The sequence below is a fragment of the Aethina tumida genome, chromosome 1 (genome assembly GCF_024364675.1).
Source record: "Aethina tumida isolate Nest 87 chromosome 1, icAetTumi1.1, whole genome shotgun sequence".
Lineage (NCBI taxonomy): Eukaryota > Metazoa > Arthropoda > Insecta > Coleoptera > Nitidulidae > Aethina > Aethina tumida.
The window spans coordinates 54,178,992-54,198,854 of NC_065435.1; the positions used below are offsets into that span (position 1 = coordinate 54,178,992).

General features: G+C 30.1%; 2 protein-coding genes and 2 long non-coding RNA genes across 5 annotated transcripts; 1 reads left to right on the top strand and 3 right to left on the bottom strand.

The window, feature by feature from the left end:
* Positions 1-4,756: 4,756 nt before the first annotated feature.
* LOC109594798 (hydroxymethylglutaryl-CoA synthase 1) lies at positions 4,757-7,249 on the bottom strand. Its single transcript, XM_020010040.2, has one exon. The coding sequence runs from the start codon at positions 7,030-7,032 to the stop codon at positions 5,647-5,649; it is 1,386 nt and encodes a 461-aa protein (XP_019865599.2). The 5' UTR covers positions 7,033-7,249; the 3' UTR covers positions 4,757-5,646.
* A 255-nt stretch (positions 7,250-7,504) lies between these two features.
* Positions 7,505-11,931, top strand: LOC109594808 (angiogenic factor with G patch and FHA domains 1). Of its 2 annotated transcripts, none has more exons than XM_020010046.2 (9): positions 7,505-7,788; positions 7,837-8,058; positions 8,118-8,282; positions 10,538-10,652; positions 10,752-10,950; positions 11,002-11,201; positions 11,262-11,457; positions 11,512-11,611; positions 11,667-11,931. In XM_020010046.2, the coding sequence occupies exons 1-9, from the start codon at positions 7,582-7,584 to the stop codon at positions 11,841-11,843; spliced, it is 1,581 nt and encodes a 526-aa protein (XP_019865605.1). In that variant the 5' UTR covers positions 7,505-7,581; the 3' UTR covers positions 11,844-11,931. The 2 variants fall into 2 exon arrangements, with proteins under 2 accessions (XP_019865605.1, XP_019865606.1); XM_020010047.2 differs by lacking the exon at positions 10,538-10,652 and adding an exon at positions 10,418-10,499 and having other exon boundaries at positions 7,512-7,788.
* A 777-nt stretch (positions 11,932-12,708) lies between these two features.
* LOC109594803 (uncharacterized) lies at positions 12,709-14,456 on the bottom strand. Its single transcript, XR_002191264.2, has 4 exons — positions 14,148-14,456; positions 13,871-14,035; positions 13,506-13,690; positions 12,709-13,409 (listed from the first exon to the last, which is right to left on the bottom strand). It is a non-coding gene; the product is annotated as an uncharacterized LOC109594803 (long non-coding RNA).
* A 67-nt stretch (positions 14,457-14,523) lies between these two features.
* On the bottom strand, positions 14,524-19,656 carry LOC109594805 (uncharacterized). Its single transcript, XR_007547445.1, has 4 exons — positions 19,284-19,656; positions 17,080-17,244; positions 14,790-14,974; positions 14,524-14,677 (listed from the first exon to the last, which is right to left on the bottom strand). It is a non-coding gene; the product is annotated as an uncharacterized LOC109594805 (long non-coding RNA).
* Between the last annotated feature and the right edge of the window lie 207 nt (positions 19,657-19,863).

Consider the following 19,863-nt stretch of genomic DNA (forward strand, 5'->3'; position numbering starts at 1 on the left):
CTAATGGGTAATTGTTATCACAGCGGTAATTTATAATCACGTGCCGTGCTTCTTCGTGTTCTGAAAAACTCAATGTAGATGTTTTTGCCGATCGTTAAAAAGTGGGTCATTTAAAAAATTTTGTTGCGCGCATCTATTAAAAATGAATAATTTATAAAGATTTAACACATTTAGGTCACAGTTGCCAACATTCTGTTTTTGGTACAATACCGTAATATTAAAATAAAAATGTCCGTGTTTATTTATAATAATTCAACATTCAGCGAATTAGCATGCGAACCTTGACTTTGGCACCGAATACACTTAACCTGACTATAGAAAATCACAGATATTCACAGCAAACGTTTTATGTTTATTGAAGTCAAAGGAACACTATGTTAAACAATTTGTAAATAACAATGCAGGAATGACGAAGAAAGTTTCTTCCGAAATTAGCAGTGCCGTACGGCAGTTATAATTTACACATTTTAAATGACTTACACTGCTATGTTTGTTCTCTATTATTTATTATTACAATGAGAAAGTTTTATTTTCGAAGGTGTTATAGGTCGATTTATTCGTGTAATACGCAGTATTACACCAGAAAAGATTCGTTAAATTTTATGGAAAAATTTAACAGTCAAGCATGTTTTTAGTTAATACCGTGTGAAATAAAGTGTAAAATATTACAGATTATTAGATTATTGTATTATGCGATAAAACTAATTTCTAATTAATTTAAATTGCTCCTGGAAGTTACAGTGGGTTCACGGTTACTCATCCAATATAACGTACTAACATCACAGAATAAATAAGTAATACTCTGTGACGCACATAAAAAAAATCTTCACAGAACATGTTCAATTATCATATACGGGATTTACATTTAATTAATTAATTTTTAGTTTGCTCGCCATATGTATCACGTCAATTCAGTAGTTTTATTATTGTTACGAGAATTTCTTTGCACAATAATCTTCTATTTTATCTTACAGCTGATTAGATGAGGATTGAATTTTCTTATTAATTAAATAAATTAAAATTCAAGACTACTATATAGTGATGGCCAGAGTAATAACACATATTACTATCTTTACGTTAATTAGGAAACGCACACCTCTCATTATATGCAATCAATTTATTTTATATTTTGTTTAAAGTAATTACAATTTCTCCCATTATTTGTTTTGTATGTAAATCACAACAATAGGATAATACAATATACCCGGACTTAAATCCAATTGAACATCTATGGGACCGCACTAGAACCACCACATTTTAAACCTACTAAAGGAAAAGATCATAGAAATTTGGGAGGCCATTGTTCAGGACGTCTTAAGAACATAAATTTTAAGTACGAGGCGAGGTTGTCAAAAGGTCATTAACGCATGTGGTGGAAATACTACATATTAGTGTAAATAAACTTTACTTGAAAAATGTTAAAATTTTGTTATATTTAATTATCTCTCTAATAGCATTATATTTTTTTCTTTTTCAATAAATATTCAAGATAAATTAGAGACTGTTAATCTGTCTTTTTTAGTTTGATTAAAGCACCAAAATTCATTAAAATACACTTTAGTGAAACAAACGTACGTTAACCCTCGACATCTAAAACTTAACAGAAATGTGAAAGATTTGTTTAGAAATCAAAAGAGTCAAAATAGATGAATGCGTCGCATCGGTCGATCGGTGATGATCAAGATGATGACGTAAGCTAACATTCATAGATATTCCTTAAAATTGTTTCCTTAATTTATTAAAAAAATAATAATAAAATTAGAAAAGTAACATACTTATTTCATTTTTGTTAATTTTAAAAAGTATTGCATAATTTTGCAGTGTATATTTGAATGTGCTATTTCTTTGAACAACCAAGTCAGTATGTATGCGTTTCTGTGGCGACCGCTGTATATTTATTTTATGGTTTTATCAAATTCCACCTAAAATATTTCTCACATTAAGTAAACATTTTCTGGACTGTCGACATGTATATTGAAAAAACCTGATAATCGAAGAAATAAACAACTGACAAATTTAATGTCATGTCATGACTATCAGTTAATTTGAATATGCTAAAATGTTTAATACAAGACAAAATTAAGTGATTATAATTCATGTAACCCTGATGTTAAATTACTTGCATTATTTGCATTTATAGCCAACTGATAAATAGTTGCTTATATAATATGAGTATCTTTAATACAACACGTATTTGAAATACACTTCCACATTAATATTACCTGAGAAATTGATTAGACATGTTCATGTACTTAGACAAAGACACGAACAAAAACCAATATCAAATAATTAAAACATGCAAAATGCAAATTTCTCAGGTACCTGTGGCATGCGAGTTTTATTTGAAATCCATGTGGAGGTCACAAGTAGTTGAAAATACACTTGTGGTCAGTTTATGATCTTATTTATCTAAATTGGTTTAATTGATTGTTTAGTACTGATATGTATTATAATACATATGTAAGTGCTAGAAAATCAGAGAAGAGCGTCCTCATCGATGCGACCCCACGAGCACTTGAAGACACATGGATTCGAAACCGACGTAGGGGGTAGTTACGTGACAATTAGAGCACTTAAGACGACCTTCGAGTTCGAGATGGAAAATCGACTGGTTGTTGTGGTTAAACTAAGTATGTTATTGTATATACAGAGGTGGCCAGAGACAACATTTCGTAAAGGTTTTCGCAAAAGGATTTTATTTAAATTTTGTTTTTATGTAAATTTTGTATTTCAGTAAAGAAACCATTGATATCAAAAAAGAATATTGGAACGAGACAAGTTTCCACAAAAATATATTATTGTATACATAAATTATTGAATAAATTCTGTAGTGGTTATTATCATAATAACCTTTTAAAATGTGAAATACTATACAATAACTTTTATTTGATGTGAACTGTTAAAATAATATTAATTTAACTAATGCTTTACAATTTCGTATTTGTGTTTGATAAAGTTTTCATGTTGAAACAAATTTATTCATCATTTCTTGAATATATGGAACCAAAATATTATTTAATATGTTACCATAGCATAATTTCACTGAGTGTGTAACAAATTTTTCATGTAGTATTGTCCCTGAAGGATGTTTAACATAAGCAGAACCATCATATTATGTGATAATTTATAAGTTATAAGTTATAACGAAAGACTAGTCTTCCCCACTGTTCTGTGGTCCAGTAAATGTGATCCTAAGCAAGTCAGAATTTGACTTTCACATTTTTAGTAGAAACCAGGGTTTTCCTTGTAAGTCTGAGGTCAAACGAACGCTCATCCACTAACCATTTTCCAGTTTTTCGACATTTGAATTATCCAGTTATCGATTTTCTTTTTAGTTTTTTTTTTAAGTTTTTAGAACTCAAGCAAATTTTTTCGTAGCTACATGCAAAGTTTCTCTAAATTTTTTAATAATTCGGGAAACGATTTAGTTATTTAGCCGCAAACTCTTAGCCATCTCTTCTTGTTTCTCTCGGTCTTGGTAACATTGAATTATAATTTTTCTTATAGTTTCATTTCGACCAGTTGTATAGTAGACACAATAATAACAGAAAAAAAACAATAAACATACTTTAAGTAGTGCAGCTCATATTTTTAAAATAGTTTTAAAAGTCAGTAATGTGTGATGGCTACCACTGATATTATTAAATATATATTTTTTTAGATAGTTATAGATGCTGTTAGAATATCTAACGTAGGCATCTATAAAGATTCAAAATGGCTCAGTGGGGACAATTATACACAAAAACAAATATATGTATAAAATGGTTTGGTTTGGTGACAATTTCATAGTAATTTCCTGGTAGACTACGGTAGACACCTGCTTCTGGTTACGAACTCCACTGACCCAACACTCCACGGAAGCAAGTAGAAAGTAAAATTGAAGCGTTCATTGGAAAGTAACAACCTCATTCACTTTTACTTGAACCGTCGTCGTCTCTAATCTGCAATGATTCAACTAATACGTGTTATTGTATAATATATCCGTCGAACATACTTATTTTGTGGTATAATACTGTGACAAATTATGACTGTTATTATAATATACACAGTTTATCACATTTTTATTATAAATTTTGAGGAACTTCACGAACAGTCCTTATAGGAAATACAATTAATCGGTATAAGACAAAGTAGGGTAACGATAAAGATGTTTAATGACTTGCAATTCTAAAACTCATCAGCCAATGAATCATATTTAATATCAAAACTATAACGGGTTCTTATCTATTCCCATAAATTTTCTTTATGTAATTGTTACACATTAATCTGAGATAAACCGTAATTTTTTTATATGAAATAAATTTTATACTGTATTAACAGCAAGTATGTACGACTAATTAAAACAAATCAAAAGCTTACGTAAAATAATTCGGTATAGGCAGTTCAATTTCTATTTTTCGTGTGTGCTCATCAATTATTAATTGGTGGTCGTACGGTTTAACTATGAACCAACCGCCTAATTATCATATAAATATCCGATTTCTCTCTATCCAAATTATAGAACGTGTTCACTTCTTGTAAGTCAAGGTCTTTTGAGCTAGTCAAGTTCAAGAACGTATACATTCCTTAAAACCGAAGATGTTATACAAGAATTACAGTCAATTTTAAGTTATTTGTTGTAAAAAACCATTCCAAGATTTACATTTTTAGACAAGTTTACTTAATTACACCGAACAAATATTTATGTAAGAGAATCTTTCCCTGAATTAGTTTTTGGAAGAGCTCCAGGAAAAGTTGACAGAATAAAACACAAGTGTCGGGTTTACTAATTTTAATAAACATCATTATATTAAAACAAGTGCTCAGAACAACAATAAATTATATAGCAAAAATAAATACAACAATAAATTAAGTGCAATAAACAGGATTTCATACATTAATTCACTAAATATTTAAGCTCATTCCGCGTATTCCCATTAACATTCAGAGTAAAGTAAAAATACATTTTCGTTGTATATACAAATATTAGAAATTCAAATAAATTATAATTCGAATTTATACTTTCACAATATTTGCTAAAACGAGGACAAGAACTCTTCAAAGGAAAATTTGACGCCACATTTTTACATTGCTGAGTTTTTATCCCTCAGCACCGGAAAAAATCCGATGCCGATCTTCTATAGGCACTTAAATTTGAGCGGAAAACAGGCCCGCATTAAGGTATGTAAATAATTTAGAGAGGCGATTGTATTTTTTAATTCTGACCTTAGCACGGACCTGATAGAAATCCTTAAGACCTACATGTTCCCTGACATACCTACAATATTTTACCCATGTCTACACTCATCATTAAACTAGGGGACATATTCTTATCACCGGATGATATTTAGGTAACTATTTCTTATAAAATGATTGACAATTTTTATTTGGTATACCTTAAAAATATGGTTCCTTCTAAACTTATTGCACTAATAGAGTACTCGAGAAAAACAATGTCTAGCATATAAAATAATACATTAATGAAATGTAATTTATAAATAAATCTAAATCTAGAAATTAACTTGTCAAGTGGTACTACTAATTTTACTGCAAAATATATAAACATAACTCTCGTTAAAGGTCTAAAAAATATTTTAAAAAATTCGGTTTACAAAATTCCAAAAAGATTACGATTCCAATTTTGCTAATCGGTGAAACAATACTATGTTATGAGTGTCCATTCACAGCCACAGGTATTCTTTCATATACCCTCCTGTGCAACTCATCAATTTTAGTCAAGTAATAAGTTCCGGGAAAGAAGTTTTCAATCGAGCCAATGGGTTCATATGGAACTTTGTGGCTATTTTGTTTCCGGATTTCTAGGGTTGCTTCGAATTTTTCTGGGGAAATCTTCTGTCTTCTTTCCAATAAGGGTTTGATATGATCCAGACTAGACACTAACTTGTACAAATCTGAATCCTTGTCACTGTCTTTGGTTACTGTGATTGAAAACAAACTGGCTGCAAGACCTGAACCATAAGAAAACAGACCAATTTTGTTTCCAGCTAATTCTGAAGCACTTTTGCTAATTAACAAAGACACCAAACCACCATACAATGATGGTGTGTACATGTTTCCAACTTGACTAGCTATTAACAGTGATGGATTGGTCTTCTTGTAAAAAATATCTTTGCTGTAGTTCATGAAGGCCTTTTCCACATCTCTATCAAAGTAGGAGTCTTCCAATTTTACAGTGTTAAATGATTCCAAACCAGGGAATTTTTCAGCCTTTTCAGAAGATTGGATGAAATCGTTTAGTGCCAATCGCGCCAGCGATTTTTGCACTAACTTACAGTAAGGTGAATGGAATAAGAGAGCGTCGAAGTAACTTAAATCTACTGTAACATTTGATTTTTTGGCGGCATTTTTGCGATACAACTGATAACAATTGTCCAAAGCACTCAAATAACATTGAATTGATAACTTGCCATCTACTGTGGGATACTCGGAAGTCAGATCTGGTTTATAAAAATCATATGCATGTTTCATAAAAGTGGCCCGGACACCTCTGTCAAACACAAGTGGGGCATTTGGTCCAACTAAAATGGCTATGGCACCAGCCCCACCAGTGGGTCTGGCTGAGCCCTTCGCATACACAGCAATATCTCCTGCAACCACTAGGGCATACCTTCCGTTCCAAGCAGAGGACTCCATCCATGAAATGGCATTGAATAAAGCTGCAGTACCTCCGTAACAGGCGTTCGTGGTGTCGATACCTTCAATGTCAGTCACACCATGTGGTTCAAAAAGTTGCATAAGTACAGTCTTCACACTCTTGGATTTGTCAATTATGGTTTCAGTTCCCACTTCCAGTCTGCCAATTTCCTCCGGCTTGATGTTGTGTTTCTCCATCAGTTTCTTGACCACGGTGAGGCACAGCGAATTGATGTCCTCCCTGTCTGAACAGAAGCCCATTTTCTGCTGTCCCAAACCAACGGTGTATTTTCCGGCGGACGCCCCATCGTACGCCTCCAGCTCCGTCTGATCCACATACTGTGCGGGGAAAATTAATTCCAGCGCGCGTATACCAACGTTTTCAGGCCAACTACCCATTTTCGAATGACACGAATTATTATTATTTTTTTTTGAACCGCAACTGTTGTCACTGAGACCCGTGCACTTTCTCCTCACGACAGAGACTGAGCGATGTGTACGAGGATTCACCGTGTTATTTCCTGAATTCCACCTCTTAAACCGCTTCGCATTACTCGAAAGCCCTACCCCTCGGATTTTTAACCTCAATTTATTTCACTCGAACCGTCTTATTGGATAACGCGACCGGCAGATAATCTAGAGTGAAGTTGGCCAACGTCACGACCAGTGGCGTCTCCGTCTTTATTTGTTTCAATAATAATTATATTATATTAGTGGTATTAGACACAATATCATAAACTGTTGCAGTTAAGTCACCTTATTTTGTACCATTAATTATATTTACAAATTTAATTCAATAATAAGCGTTTGTTTTTGAATAGTGAGTGAAACTACGACCATGTATGTTGATAAGTTCACGATAATGTGTCAATTTAATTGACAGGAGACAAAACATCTCTGGTTACTTATTTTGGTTAAATGAAAATTTTGATTTAAATTTATTAAAGAATGGAGATTGAAGACACGATCGAAAATGAAGGAGATATTTCAAAGGATAGTACAAATAAAAATTCCTCGAAAGATAAATACGAACTAAAACAAGAATTAAAAGATAAATTACAAGATTTACCAGAGGTCCTAGAATTTATAGAATTATTGCAGAAATACATAGAAAAACAAAAGAGGAAATTAAAAAGACTTAAAGTGAAATGCAAGGTATATTACATACTCAATTAAGACACCTAATACATCTAATATTTGTAGGATTCTGTACAAACAAGAGATGTGTCAGTTCAAACTGATTCAAATCACTGTGATCAACTACCTGTTAGTGAATTAGATGTAAATAATGACAAACCAGACCAAAAAAATGTAGCTGATGATATTATAGCAGCAGCTGAAGAGGCAGTTCAAAACTCATGGTTTGTTTATGAAGAAACTTCTGGATTATATTATGATTATAGTACTGGATTTTATTACAATGCTGTAAGTGACATGCTGGCAATCGTACAAGCATCTATTTGTTTCTATATGTAATATTTTAGGAGTATGGGTTGTACTATGACGGCAAGACAGGAATTTATTACAAATATGATCCTGAGAAACAGTCATATGAATTCCATTCACAAGTGGAAATTCAAGAGGAAAGTCGACCAAAGTCCATTGAGAAGCATAACAAAAGAAAAAATCAAATAGGAAAAAAATCTAAAGTAGGTACATATTAAAACATGCTTGAATTCACATATCATAAAAAGGACATTATGGGCTACATCTGTTACAAAGCATTATGTAATAATTACTAGGATTATAAAAGTGGACAGAAATTTGGCAGAAAGAACGGAACATTAAATTTTGACACTAATGAAATGGAAAAACTATTATTTAATAAATATATTTATTAACAAAAAAAAAAAAAAATAAAAGTGGAGTATTGTTCTGCATTTTGTATAGTAATTATTCTTTATTTATGTTTCCATATGGTTCACAAATTATTATTTTAATAATGATTTTAACTTCTGTAAAAAATTCAGAAATAAAATCATCCACAATAGTAAATTTCTCTAAAACATTTGTCTTAGAATATGTAAGCATTATCAAATCTGTGTGGAATATACCTAATTTTTTGTCACATAAACCACATGTAGGGATATATTGGCTTCTAAAACATGTTATTATTTGTATTTCTTGATTAACTACTTCTATAATATATTTTTAATTTTACATAAAAAGACAGAGATTGTTGATTCTAAACTAGTTTGCTTTTAATGAATTAAGGAAGTTATTCTTTGTGATCATTCACACACATTGTGGATGATCACAAAGAGTATTCAAATTTGATTAACAAAAAATAGAAAAATAAGATGCGCTTGTGGCAAATTCTGTTTTAATAACATATTGCAAGGTTGTTGCAATAAATTAAGAATGTATCGTATTTTATTTTTATATTTAAGTTGATATTTTTAATACAATTCAAAAACTTAAAATGTATCTGAATGTTTATTGACTAAATTTATTGCTAATGATAATTATATGTGTATGTCAATTCAAGGTGATCCCTTATATATCATAATATTAAAACCATTATCAAAGTTTTATAAGTTCTTCGTATAATACAAACGAAGTTACCAACGTTGTTGTAAATAAATATAAGCTATGTCATAATTTTTGCTACTTCATTTGCAGTAATTTTTCTTGGCCTCCACAAATTCCACAAAGTCAGTTAGGTAAAATCTCGTAGACAAAAGACACTACCTACAGTTTCGATCTGATTAATTCCAAATTCGAACATTCGAATTAATTATAAACCAAATGCTCAATTGCATTGAGTGCTTTAAAACGTATAAAATTATCTTATTGTGTCGAATTTCATAAACTTTTTGAACATGAGTTTATTATTTTTGTATTAATATTAGTATTATAAAATATTAATATTTGTAATATAATATATTTTTCTAATATAATAGTATAGGTCATTATAATGGAAACAATTTCTGCCAAGTTTAAAGTAGCAATACAATTAAAAATTGATGAATTTTTATATTACCAATCAACTTATTCATAAAAAATTCTTTTTCTAGTATATACAGTAGTAATCATTATTATAGCAACTTTTTAAAATGTTAAATATTTTAGCCATAACTCTTTATCCCACCATGTTTCACTGGTATAACAAAATTTTTGTGTATCTTTGCCCCAATAGGAATATAGCAGAGCCATCATTTTTTAATCAATTTAATTTAGACTTGTCACTAAAAACTACTCGTCACCAGTATTTAGTGGTCTAGTGAATGTGATCCTAAGAAAGTCAAAATTGGTCTTTCACATTTTTAGTGGAAAGCTGTTCTCTAAATTTTTTAATAATACGGGGAACAGTGTAATTAACCGTAAACTATTCTCTTCTTGTTTCTCTCGGTCTTTGTAAAACTGAATTATGTAATTTTTCTTACAGTTTCACTTTGACAATGATTAAATAATTATAATAACTAAAAGGCCGTTAGTAAATAATCAATTTAAATTCACTGACAATAATAAAAGGCAATGAAGTAAAAGGTGGCTATAATCTAGAAAGTTTAAAAAATTTCTTAAAAAAGAAAATTTGATTGGCCATCCGCATAGTAGAGGTAATAATAACAGAAAAGCAATAAACAAACAATAGGTACTGGCATCCAATTCAAATAGTATAATACTTTTCATATAATTTACTAAGTATAATAATTATGGCCAGAACAATATTGGAATATTTTTTCAATTCACATTAATTAACAAAAAAACATAATGTAAACATGTTGAATATGTAAATTAATGTGAGATGATAAAAGGAAACTAATTAGTATTATTTTTATAGGTAAACATCTCCTCTGGTTTGGATGCACTATTACACTCGTTCAATAATATGAATATATCAAGCCTACGTCAGCAGGCACTAGGTGCGTAGTAGAGATTTTTAATTCATTATTGTTTCTAGGACATCAAACGTTGGAAAGCTGGTGATTCCAAAATTGATACAGAAGAGGGCGAGTGCTCCAACAGTAGCGAGAATTCATTATACACAGACGATGAACACAGCTCAGACTCCAGTGGTACATATAATAAATATTGATATCGTACTTTATCTTCAGACATATTTGAGATAAGACACATTTATTAAAATTTTGTACCTAAATTAAATATGTTTTCAGATGTTTCCAAACTTTGGCCACCTTGTATGCGCATAATAATAGAGAATACTGATGTACCAAAATTGAAAGCGGGTTCCTTACATATTATAACATTTGAAGGTGGAACTTTGGGCCGAGAAGGAAACCATTCAATAATTATTCCTGACATTGCAATTAGCAAGCACCATTTGAAGTTCACTTTTGACAAAGAAACCAATCAGTAACTATAACATATTCATCATTGTTCTTTAACTGTATAACGGTGTTGTAGATATTTAGTGACAGATTTAGGATCCAGAAATGGAACATTTCTAAATGGTAAGCGATTATCACCTTCCAAGCAGGAAAGCAATCCCGTCGAAATCGTACATGGTAGCAAGCTTAAATTGGGCGCCACAGTTTTTCTCTGTCACATACATGTCGGAAATCAAACCTGCGGAAACTGTGAACCAGGTCTACTACAAACAGAAGGTAACTAAAATATATACATTTCTGAGACAAAATATATCGAATGTTTTGATTGATTTGTAGTGCCTCAACGAATGTATGAAATAAGTAAAAAATCTGATATGCATGGTGAACTAAAAAATTTACGAAAGAAGTTTGGCGTCGCAAACTTTGGTGACTTCAAGTTGGGAACTGGTTATACGGACAGAGCTCACAAACGACGAAACGAAGTGGGCAGCCAAAATCCCCATGAAAAAACAGAAGTTGCATCCTTAAATCAGTAAGAACTATTTTTTATCAAAAAAATATGGATTAAATGGTTGTTAATTTTCAGATCAATATCTTCTCAAAATAAAGGTTTTCAATTGTTATCAAAAATGGGTTGGAAAGAAGGAGAGTCCTTAGGAAAGGATAACGGTGGTATCAAAGAACCGGTATGGCCTGATAATTATAATGTTAATTTAAATCTTTAAATCATTTTATTTTTAGGTTCCACTTTTAACGAATCAAGGCTTGGCAGGTGTGGGTAGTACTAATCTCGTAGAAGCCACGAATCTTCCAACTGCTACCGTATCTGAAAATAAAACCATGATATGGAAAAAAGCGCAAGAAAGATTTCAAAGTTTGCCACCGACGACTGCCAACTTTAACACAGATTCTGATTAAAACCAGCCAGCCGATCGATGTATCGAACGTTTTAATTTACATAATTTATAGGTTATTGATATTGTATAATATATTGTTTATACACGTGCATACTGTTTTATTTATTTATATTGAATATGTGTAGAGAAGCAAATGTTTAAAGTAATTTTATTAAATGTTTAAATAGTTCGAAAGGTGTTTGTGTTTCTTTGAATTTGAAATTAGTAAGTACAAGTCATTAAATTGTTATAAAATAAAAATAGCATACTAAGTAAAAACCTTACAAACATTCGAAAATGTATAAACTGGTAATTTACATCCACAATAATGTTACAACTAATAATAAAGTGTTAAAATAAATTTTATATACGTTTAAAAGTTACTTAAATTAACAATAGTATTTTTTAAAAGTAGAATATTAATATTGCAGTCTAATATTAATCGTATATAATTAAAAATAAACGCATACTTAAATTTCAGATATGCAGTTTTAAATAAAAATCGACGATTGCGACATCTGCCAGCGATTCATAAAATTATGAGTTTTCACTTTTATTGGTTACTACACATAAAATGAACGAATGAATTATTGAGGGACTCGTTATACAATGGATGTCGCATTCAACTATACATCTGATCAAAATAATTCTTTAAATTTCGGACAAGAGTTTCGTATTAAAAATCTTAATAAATTTTGTGGTCCAGATCACAATTTATTTTTTGCCTATTAATTTTAAATGTATTTAGAAATTAATTATCATTAAGAACCAACATCTTTAAGTCAGAAATTAATAAATTTATACCTACTGTTAGTTATTAACCACAGTTATAACAATTATTTTATATGTATTTTATTTTTAAAGTAAATCTATAATAATACTAATAATAATAATAATAACCATTTATTACTTTCAGTTCTGATACAATTTAACGAAATGGCACGCACTTAATCCATCCCTGTTAATGATAATCGGCATCTCCATAATTTGGTTTTCATTCTGCAATTAAACCAAACATAATCCATACCATAATCTTTTTAGATATATTTGTTTCAATTGAGTTATATAAATAACTGGTAAACTGGTCATTGTGGATGGAGAGTTTAATTAAGTCCCATTGTCAGTTTCTCTGATGAAGGAATGTCTCCAATGGACTCTAAACTTTTGCTTATCTTATATACGACACAGTTGATTACTCAAAATGGTAAAGATTGTTTTTTCAACTTATGTCAGTTTATACTAATTGAGAAGTTATAAGATAAAAATTAGCAAGAAGATATAGATGCGCAAAGAGAGTTATCAATCTGAAAAATGAGGTCAATACATGACGATCATTCAAATTAGGTCTAAACTGAATAAAATTAACTGCATTTCCTTTCAGTTTTAATACAATCTAACGGATAGACATCCATTTACTACTCTTTCATCATAACAGATCGCTTTAAACATTATTCCATTCTTGCTAGAATTGGATATTGGAAAACTAATGATAGACATCGTTGTCACTATTTTGACGAAAATTTGTATGTTTGACTAAAATTTAGGAACGTTGGTTAAAAATCGACGTCTTCCAAGATTCGTTTTCAATCTGCAATTAAATAAATAATATTATATAAATATTTAATTTAACTACTATAGTCTTTTTAAAAATATTTCTTTATAATTGAGTTAAGTAAATATTTACCTGGATCATTGTAGATGGAGATGATTATTTAAGTTCCAGTGACACTTTCCTTGACAACGATTGTCTCCATTGAACTGTAAACCTTTGCTTGTCCTTTATATCAGTCAGTTGTGAATGTTACTCGTATAATGTATAATGATGAAACTTTGTTTTTTTCTCTTATGTCCATTTCTTCATATCGAAAACTAATAAAAAAAAATTAGAAGGAAGAAATGATGCGTAAAGAGAATTATCAGTGTGAAAAGGAGGAAATACATGGCAGTCATTCAAACTGTGTCAAAACTGAATGAAAACACAATTTAACACATGTCAAACCATATTTTCTTTCAGTTTTGATACAACTTAACTGATTGGCATACATTTACCCCCGTTTCATCCTGACAGATCGCTCTGCACATTATTCCACTCCTGCTAAAATTTTCTACAAGTAACGATATTGGAAATCTTGTGCTAGACTTCGTAGTCACTGTATTGACAAAAATTTACGAACATTGATTAAAAATCGACGTCTTCCAAGATTCTTCTTCAATCTGCAATTAAATAAATAATATTTTATATTTCAAATATTATATAAATATTTAATTTAACTACTATAGTCTTTTTAAAAATATTTCTTTATAATTGAGTTAAGTAAAAATTTACCTGGATCATTGTAGATGGAGATGATTATTTAAGTTCCAGTAACACTTTCCTTGATAACGATTGTCTCCATTGAACTGTAAACCTTTGCTTGTCCTTTATATCAGTCAGTTGTGAATGTTACTCGTATAATGTATAATGATGAAACTTTGTTTTTTTCTCTTATGTCCATTTCTTCATATCGAAAACTAATAAAAAAAAATTAGAAGGAAGAAATGATGCGTAAAGAGAATTATCAGTGTGAAAAGGGGGAAATACATGGCAGTCATTCAAACTGTGTCAAAACTGAATGAAAACACAATTTAACACATGTCAAACCATATTTTCTTTCAGTTTTGATACAACTTAACTGATTGGCATACATTTACCCCCGTTTCATCCTGACAGATCGCTTTGCACATTATTCCACTCCTGCTAAAATTTTCTACAAGTAACGATATTGGAAATCTTGTGCTAGACTTCGTAGTCACTGTATTGACAAAAATTTACGAACATTGATTAAAAATCGACGTCTTCCAAGATTCTTCTTCAATCTGCAATTAAATAAATAATATTTTATATTTCAAATATTATATAAATATTTAATTTAACTACTATAGTCTTTTTAAAAATATTTCTTTATAATTGAGTTAAGTAAAAATTTACCTGGATCATTGTAGATGGAGATGATTATTTAAGTTCCAGTAACACTTTCCTTGATAACGATTGTCTCCATTGAACTGTAAACCTTTGCTTGTCCTTTATATCAGTCAGTTGTGAATGTTACTCGTATAATGTATAATGATGAAACTTTGTTTTTTTCTCTTATGTCCATTTCTTCATATCGAAAACTAATAAAAAAAATTAGAAGGAAGAAATGATGCGTAAAGAGAATTATCAGTGTGAAAAGGGGGAAATACATGGCAGTCATTCAAACTGTGTCAAAACTGAATGAAAACACAATTTAACACATGTCAAACCATATTTTCTTTCAGTTTTGATACAATTTAACTGATTGGCATACATTTACCCCCGTTTCATACTGACAGATCGTTTTGCACATTATTCCACTCCTGCTAAAATTTTCTACAAGTAACGATATTGGAAATCTTGTGGTAGACTTCGTAGTCACTGTATTGACAAAAATTTACGAACATTGATTAAAAATCGACGTCTTCCAAGATTCTTCTTCAATCTGCAATTAAATAAATAATATTTTATATTTCAAATATTATATAAATATTTAATTTAACTACTATAGTCTTTTTAAAAATATTTCTTTATAATTGAGTTAAGTAAAAATTTACCTGGATCATTGTAGATGGAGATGATTATTTAAGTTCCAGTAACACTTTCCTTGACAACGATTGTCTCCATTGAACGGTAAACCTTTGCTTGTCCTTTATATCAGTCAGTTGTGAATGTTACTCGTATAATGTATAATGATGAAACTTTGTTTTTTTCTCTTATGTCCATTTCTTCATATCGAAAACTAATAAAAGAAATTAGAAGGAAGAAATGATGCGTAAAGAGAATTATCAGTGTGAAAAGGGGGAAATACATGGCAGTCATTCAAACTGTGTCAAAACTGAATGAAAACACAATTTAACACATGTCAAACCATATTTTCTTTCAGTTTTGATACAATTTAACTGATTGGCATACATTTACCCCCGTTTCATCCTGACAGATCGCTTTGCACATTATTCCACTCCTGCTAAAATTTTCTACAAGTAACGATATTGGAAATCTTGTGGTAGACTTCGTAGTCACTGTATTGACAAAAATTTACGAACATTGATTAAAAATCGACGTCTTCCAAGATTCTTCTTCAATCTGCAATTAAATAAATAATATTTTATATTTCAAATATTATATAAATATTTAATTTAACTAGTATAGTCTTTTTAAAAATATTTCTTTATAATTGAGTTAAGTAAAAATTTACCTGGATCATTGTAGATGGAGATGATTATTTAAGTTCCAGTAACACTTTCCTTGACAACGATTGTCTCCATTGAACTGTAAACCTTTGCTTGTCCTTTATATCAGTCAGTTGTGAATGTTACTCGTATAATGTATAATGATGAAACTTTGTTTTTTTCTCTTATGTCTATTTCTTCATATCGAAAACTAATAAAAAAAAAATTAGAAGGAAGAAATGATGCGTAAAGAGAATTATCAGTGTGAAAAGGGGGAAATACATGGCAGTCATTCAAACTGTGTCAAAACTGAATGAAAACACAATTTAACACATGTCAAACCATATTTTCTTTCAGTTTTGATACAATTTAACTGATTGGCATACATTTACCCCCGTTTCATACTGACAGATCGCTTTGCACATTATTCCACTCCTGCTAAAATTTTCTACAAGTAACGATATTGGAAATCTTGTGGTAGACTTCGTAGTCACTGTATTGACAAAAATTTACGAACATTGATTAAAAATCGACGTCTTCCAAGATTCTTCTTCAATCTGCAATTAAATAAATAATATTTTATATTTCAAATATTATATAAATATTTAATTTAACTACTATAGTCTTTTTAAAAATATTTCTTTATAATTGAGTTAAGTAAATATTTACCTGGATCATTGTAGATGGAGATGATTATTTAAGTTCCAGTAACACTTTCCTTGACAACGATTGTCTCCATTGAACTGTAAACCTTTGCTTGTCCTTTATATCAGTCAGTTGTGAATGTTACTCGTATAATGTATAATGATGAAACTTTGTTTTTTTCTCTTATGTCCATTTCTTCATATCGAAAACTAATAAAAAAAAATTAGAAGGAAGAAATGATGCGTAAAGAGAATTATCAGTGTGAAAAGGGGGAAATACATGGCAGTCATTCAAACTGTGTCAAAACTGAATGAAAACACAATTTAACACATGTCAAACCATATTTTCTTTCAGTTTTGATACAATTTAACTGATTGGCATACATTTACCCCCGTTTCATCCTGACAGATCGCTTTGCACATTATTCCACTCCTGTTAAAATTTTCTACAAGTAACGATACTGGAAATCTTGTGGTAGACTTCGTAGTCACTGTTTTGACAAAAATTTACGAACATTGATTAAAAATCGACGTCTTCCAAGATTCTTCTTCAATCTGCAATTAAATAAATAATATTTTATATTTCAAATATTATATAAATATTTAATTTAACTCCTATAGTCTTTTTAAAAATATTTCTTTATAATTGAGTTAAGTAAAAATTTACCTGGATCATTGTAGATGGAGATGATTATTTAAGTTCCAGTAACACTTTCCTTGACAACGATTGTCTCCATTGAACTGTAAACCTTTGCTTGTCCTTTATATCAGTCAGTTGTGAATGTTACTCGTATAATGTATAATGATGAAACTTTGTTTTTTTCTCTTATGTCCATTTCTTCATATCGCAAACTAATAAAAAAAATTAGAAGGAAGAAATGATGCGTAAAGAGAATTATCAGTGTGAAAAGGGGGAAATACATGGCAGTCATTCAAACTGTGTCAAAACTGAATGAAAACACAATTTAACACATGTCAAACCATATTTTCTTTCAGTTTTGATACAATTTAACTGATTGGCATACATTTACCCCCGTTTCATCCTGACAGATCGCTTTGCACATTATTCCACTCCTGCTAAAATTTTCTACAAGTAACGATATTGGAAATCTTGTGGTAGACTTCGTAGTCACTGTATTGACAAAAATTTACGAACATTGATTAAAAATCGACGTCTTCCAAGATTCTTCTTCAATCTGCAATTAAATAAATAATATTTTATATTTCAAATATTATATAAATATTTAATTTAACTAGTATAGTCTTTTTAAAAATATTTCTTTATAATTGAGTTAAGTAAAAATTTACCTGGATCATTGTAGATGGAGATGATTATTTAAGTTCCAGTAACACTTTCCTTGACAACGATTGTCTCCATTGAACTGTAAACCTTTGCTTGTCCTTTATATCAGTCAGTTGTGAATGTTACTCGTATAATGTATAATGATGAAACTTTGTTTTTTTTTCTCTTATGTCCATTTCTTCATATCGAAAACTAATAAAAGAAATTAGAAGGAAGAAATGATGCGTAAAGAGAATTATCAGTGTGAAAAGGGGGAAATACATGGCAGTCATTCAAACTGTGTCAAAACTGAATGAAAACACAATTTAACACATGTCAAACCATATTTTCTTTCAGTTTTGATACAATTTAACTGATTGGCATACATTTACCCCCGTTTCATACTGACAGATCGCTTTGCACATTATTCCACTCCTGCTAAAATTTTCTACAAGTAACGATATTGGAAATCTTGTGGTAGACTTCGTAGTCACTGTATTGACAAAAATTTACGAACATTGATTAAAAATCGACGTCTTCCAAGATTCTTCTTCAATCTGCAATTAAATAAATAATATTTTATATTTCAAATATTATATAAATATTTAATTTAACTACTATAGTCTTTTTAAAAATATTTCTTTATAATTGAGTTAAGTAAAAATTTACCTGGATCATTGTAGATGGAGATGATTATTTAAGTTCCAGTAACACTTTCCTTGACAACGATTGTCTCCATTGAACGGTAAACCTTTGCTTGTCCTTTATATCAGTCAGTTGTGAATGTTACTCGTATAATGTATAATGATGAAACTTTGTTTTTTTTTCTCTTATGTCCATTTCTTCATATCGAAAACTAATAAAAGAAATTAGAAGGAAGAAATGATGCGTAAAGAGAATTATCAGTGTGAAAAGGGGGAAATACATGGCAGTCATTCAAACTGTGTCAAAACTGAATGAAAACACAATTTAACACATGTCAAACCATATTTTCTTTCAGTTTTGATACAATTTAACTGATTGGCATACATTTACCCCCGTTTCATACTGACAGATCGCTTTGCACATTATTCCACTCCTGCTAAAATTTTCTACAAGTAACGATATTGGAAATCTTGTGGTAGACTTCGTAGTCACTGTATTGACAAACATTTACGAACATTGATTAAAAATCGACGTCTTCCAAGATTCTTCTTCAATCTGCAATTAAATAAATAATATTTTATATTTCAAATATTATATAAATATTTAATTTAACTACTATAGTCTTTTTAAAAATATTTCTTTATAATTGAGTTAAGTAAATATTTACCTGGATCATTGTAGATGGAGATGATTATTTAAGTTCCAGTAACACTTTCCTTGACAACGATTGTCTCCATTGAACTGTAAACCTTTGCTTGTCCTTTATATCAGTCAGTTGTGAATGTTACTCGTATAATGTATAATGATGAAACTTTGTTTTTTTCTCTTATGTCCATTTCTTCATATCGAAAACTAATAAAAAAAAATTAGAAGGAAGAAATGATGCGTAAAGAGAATTATCAGTGTGAAAAGGGGGAAATACATGGCAGTCATTCAAACTGTGTCAAAACTGAATGAAAACACAATTTAACACATGTCAAACCATATTTTCTTTCAGTTTTGATACAATTTAACTGATTGGCATACATTTACCCCCGTTTCATCCTGACAGATCGCTTTGCACATTATTCCACTCCTGCTAAAATTTTCTACAAGTAACGATACTGGAAATCTTGTGGTAGACTTCGTAGTCACTGTTTTGACAAAAATTTACGAACATTGATTAAAAATCGACGTCTTCCAAGATTCTTCTTCAATCTGCAATTAAATAAATAATATTTTATATTTCAAATATTATATAAATATTT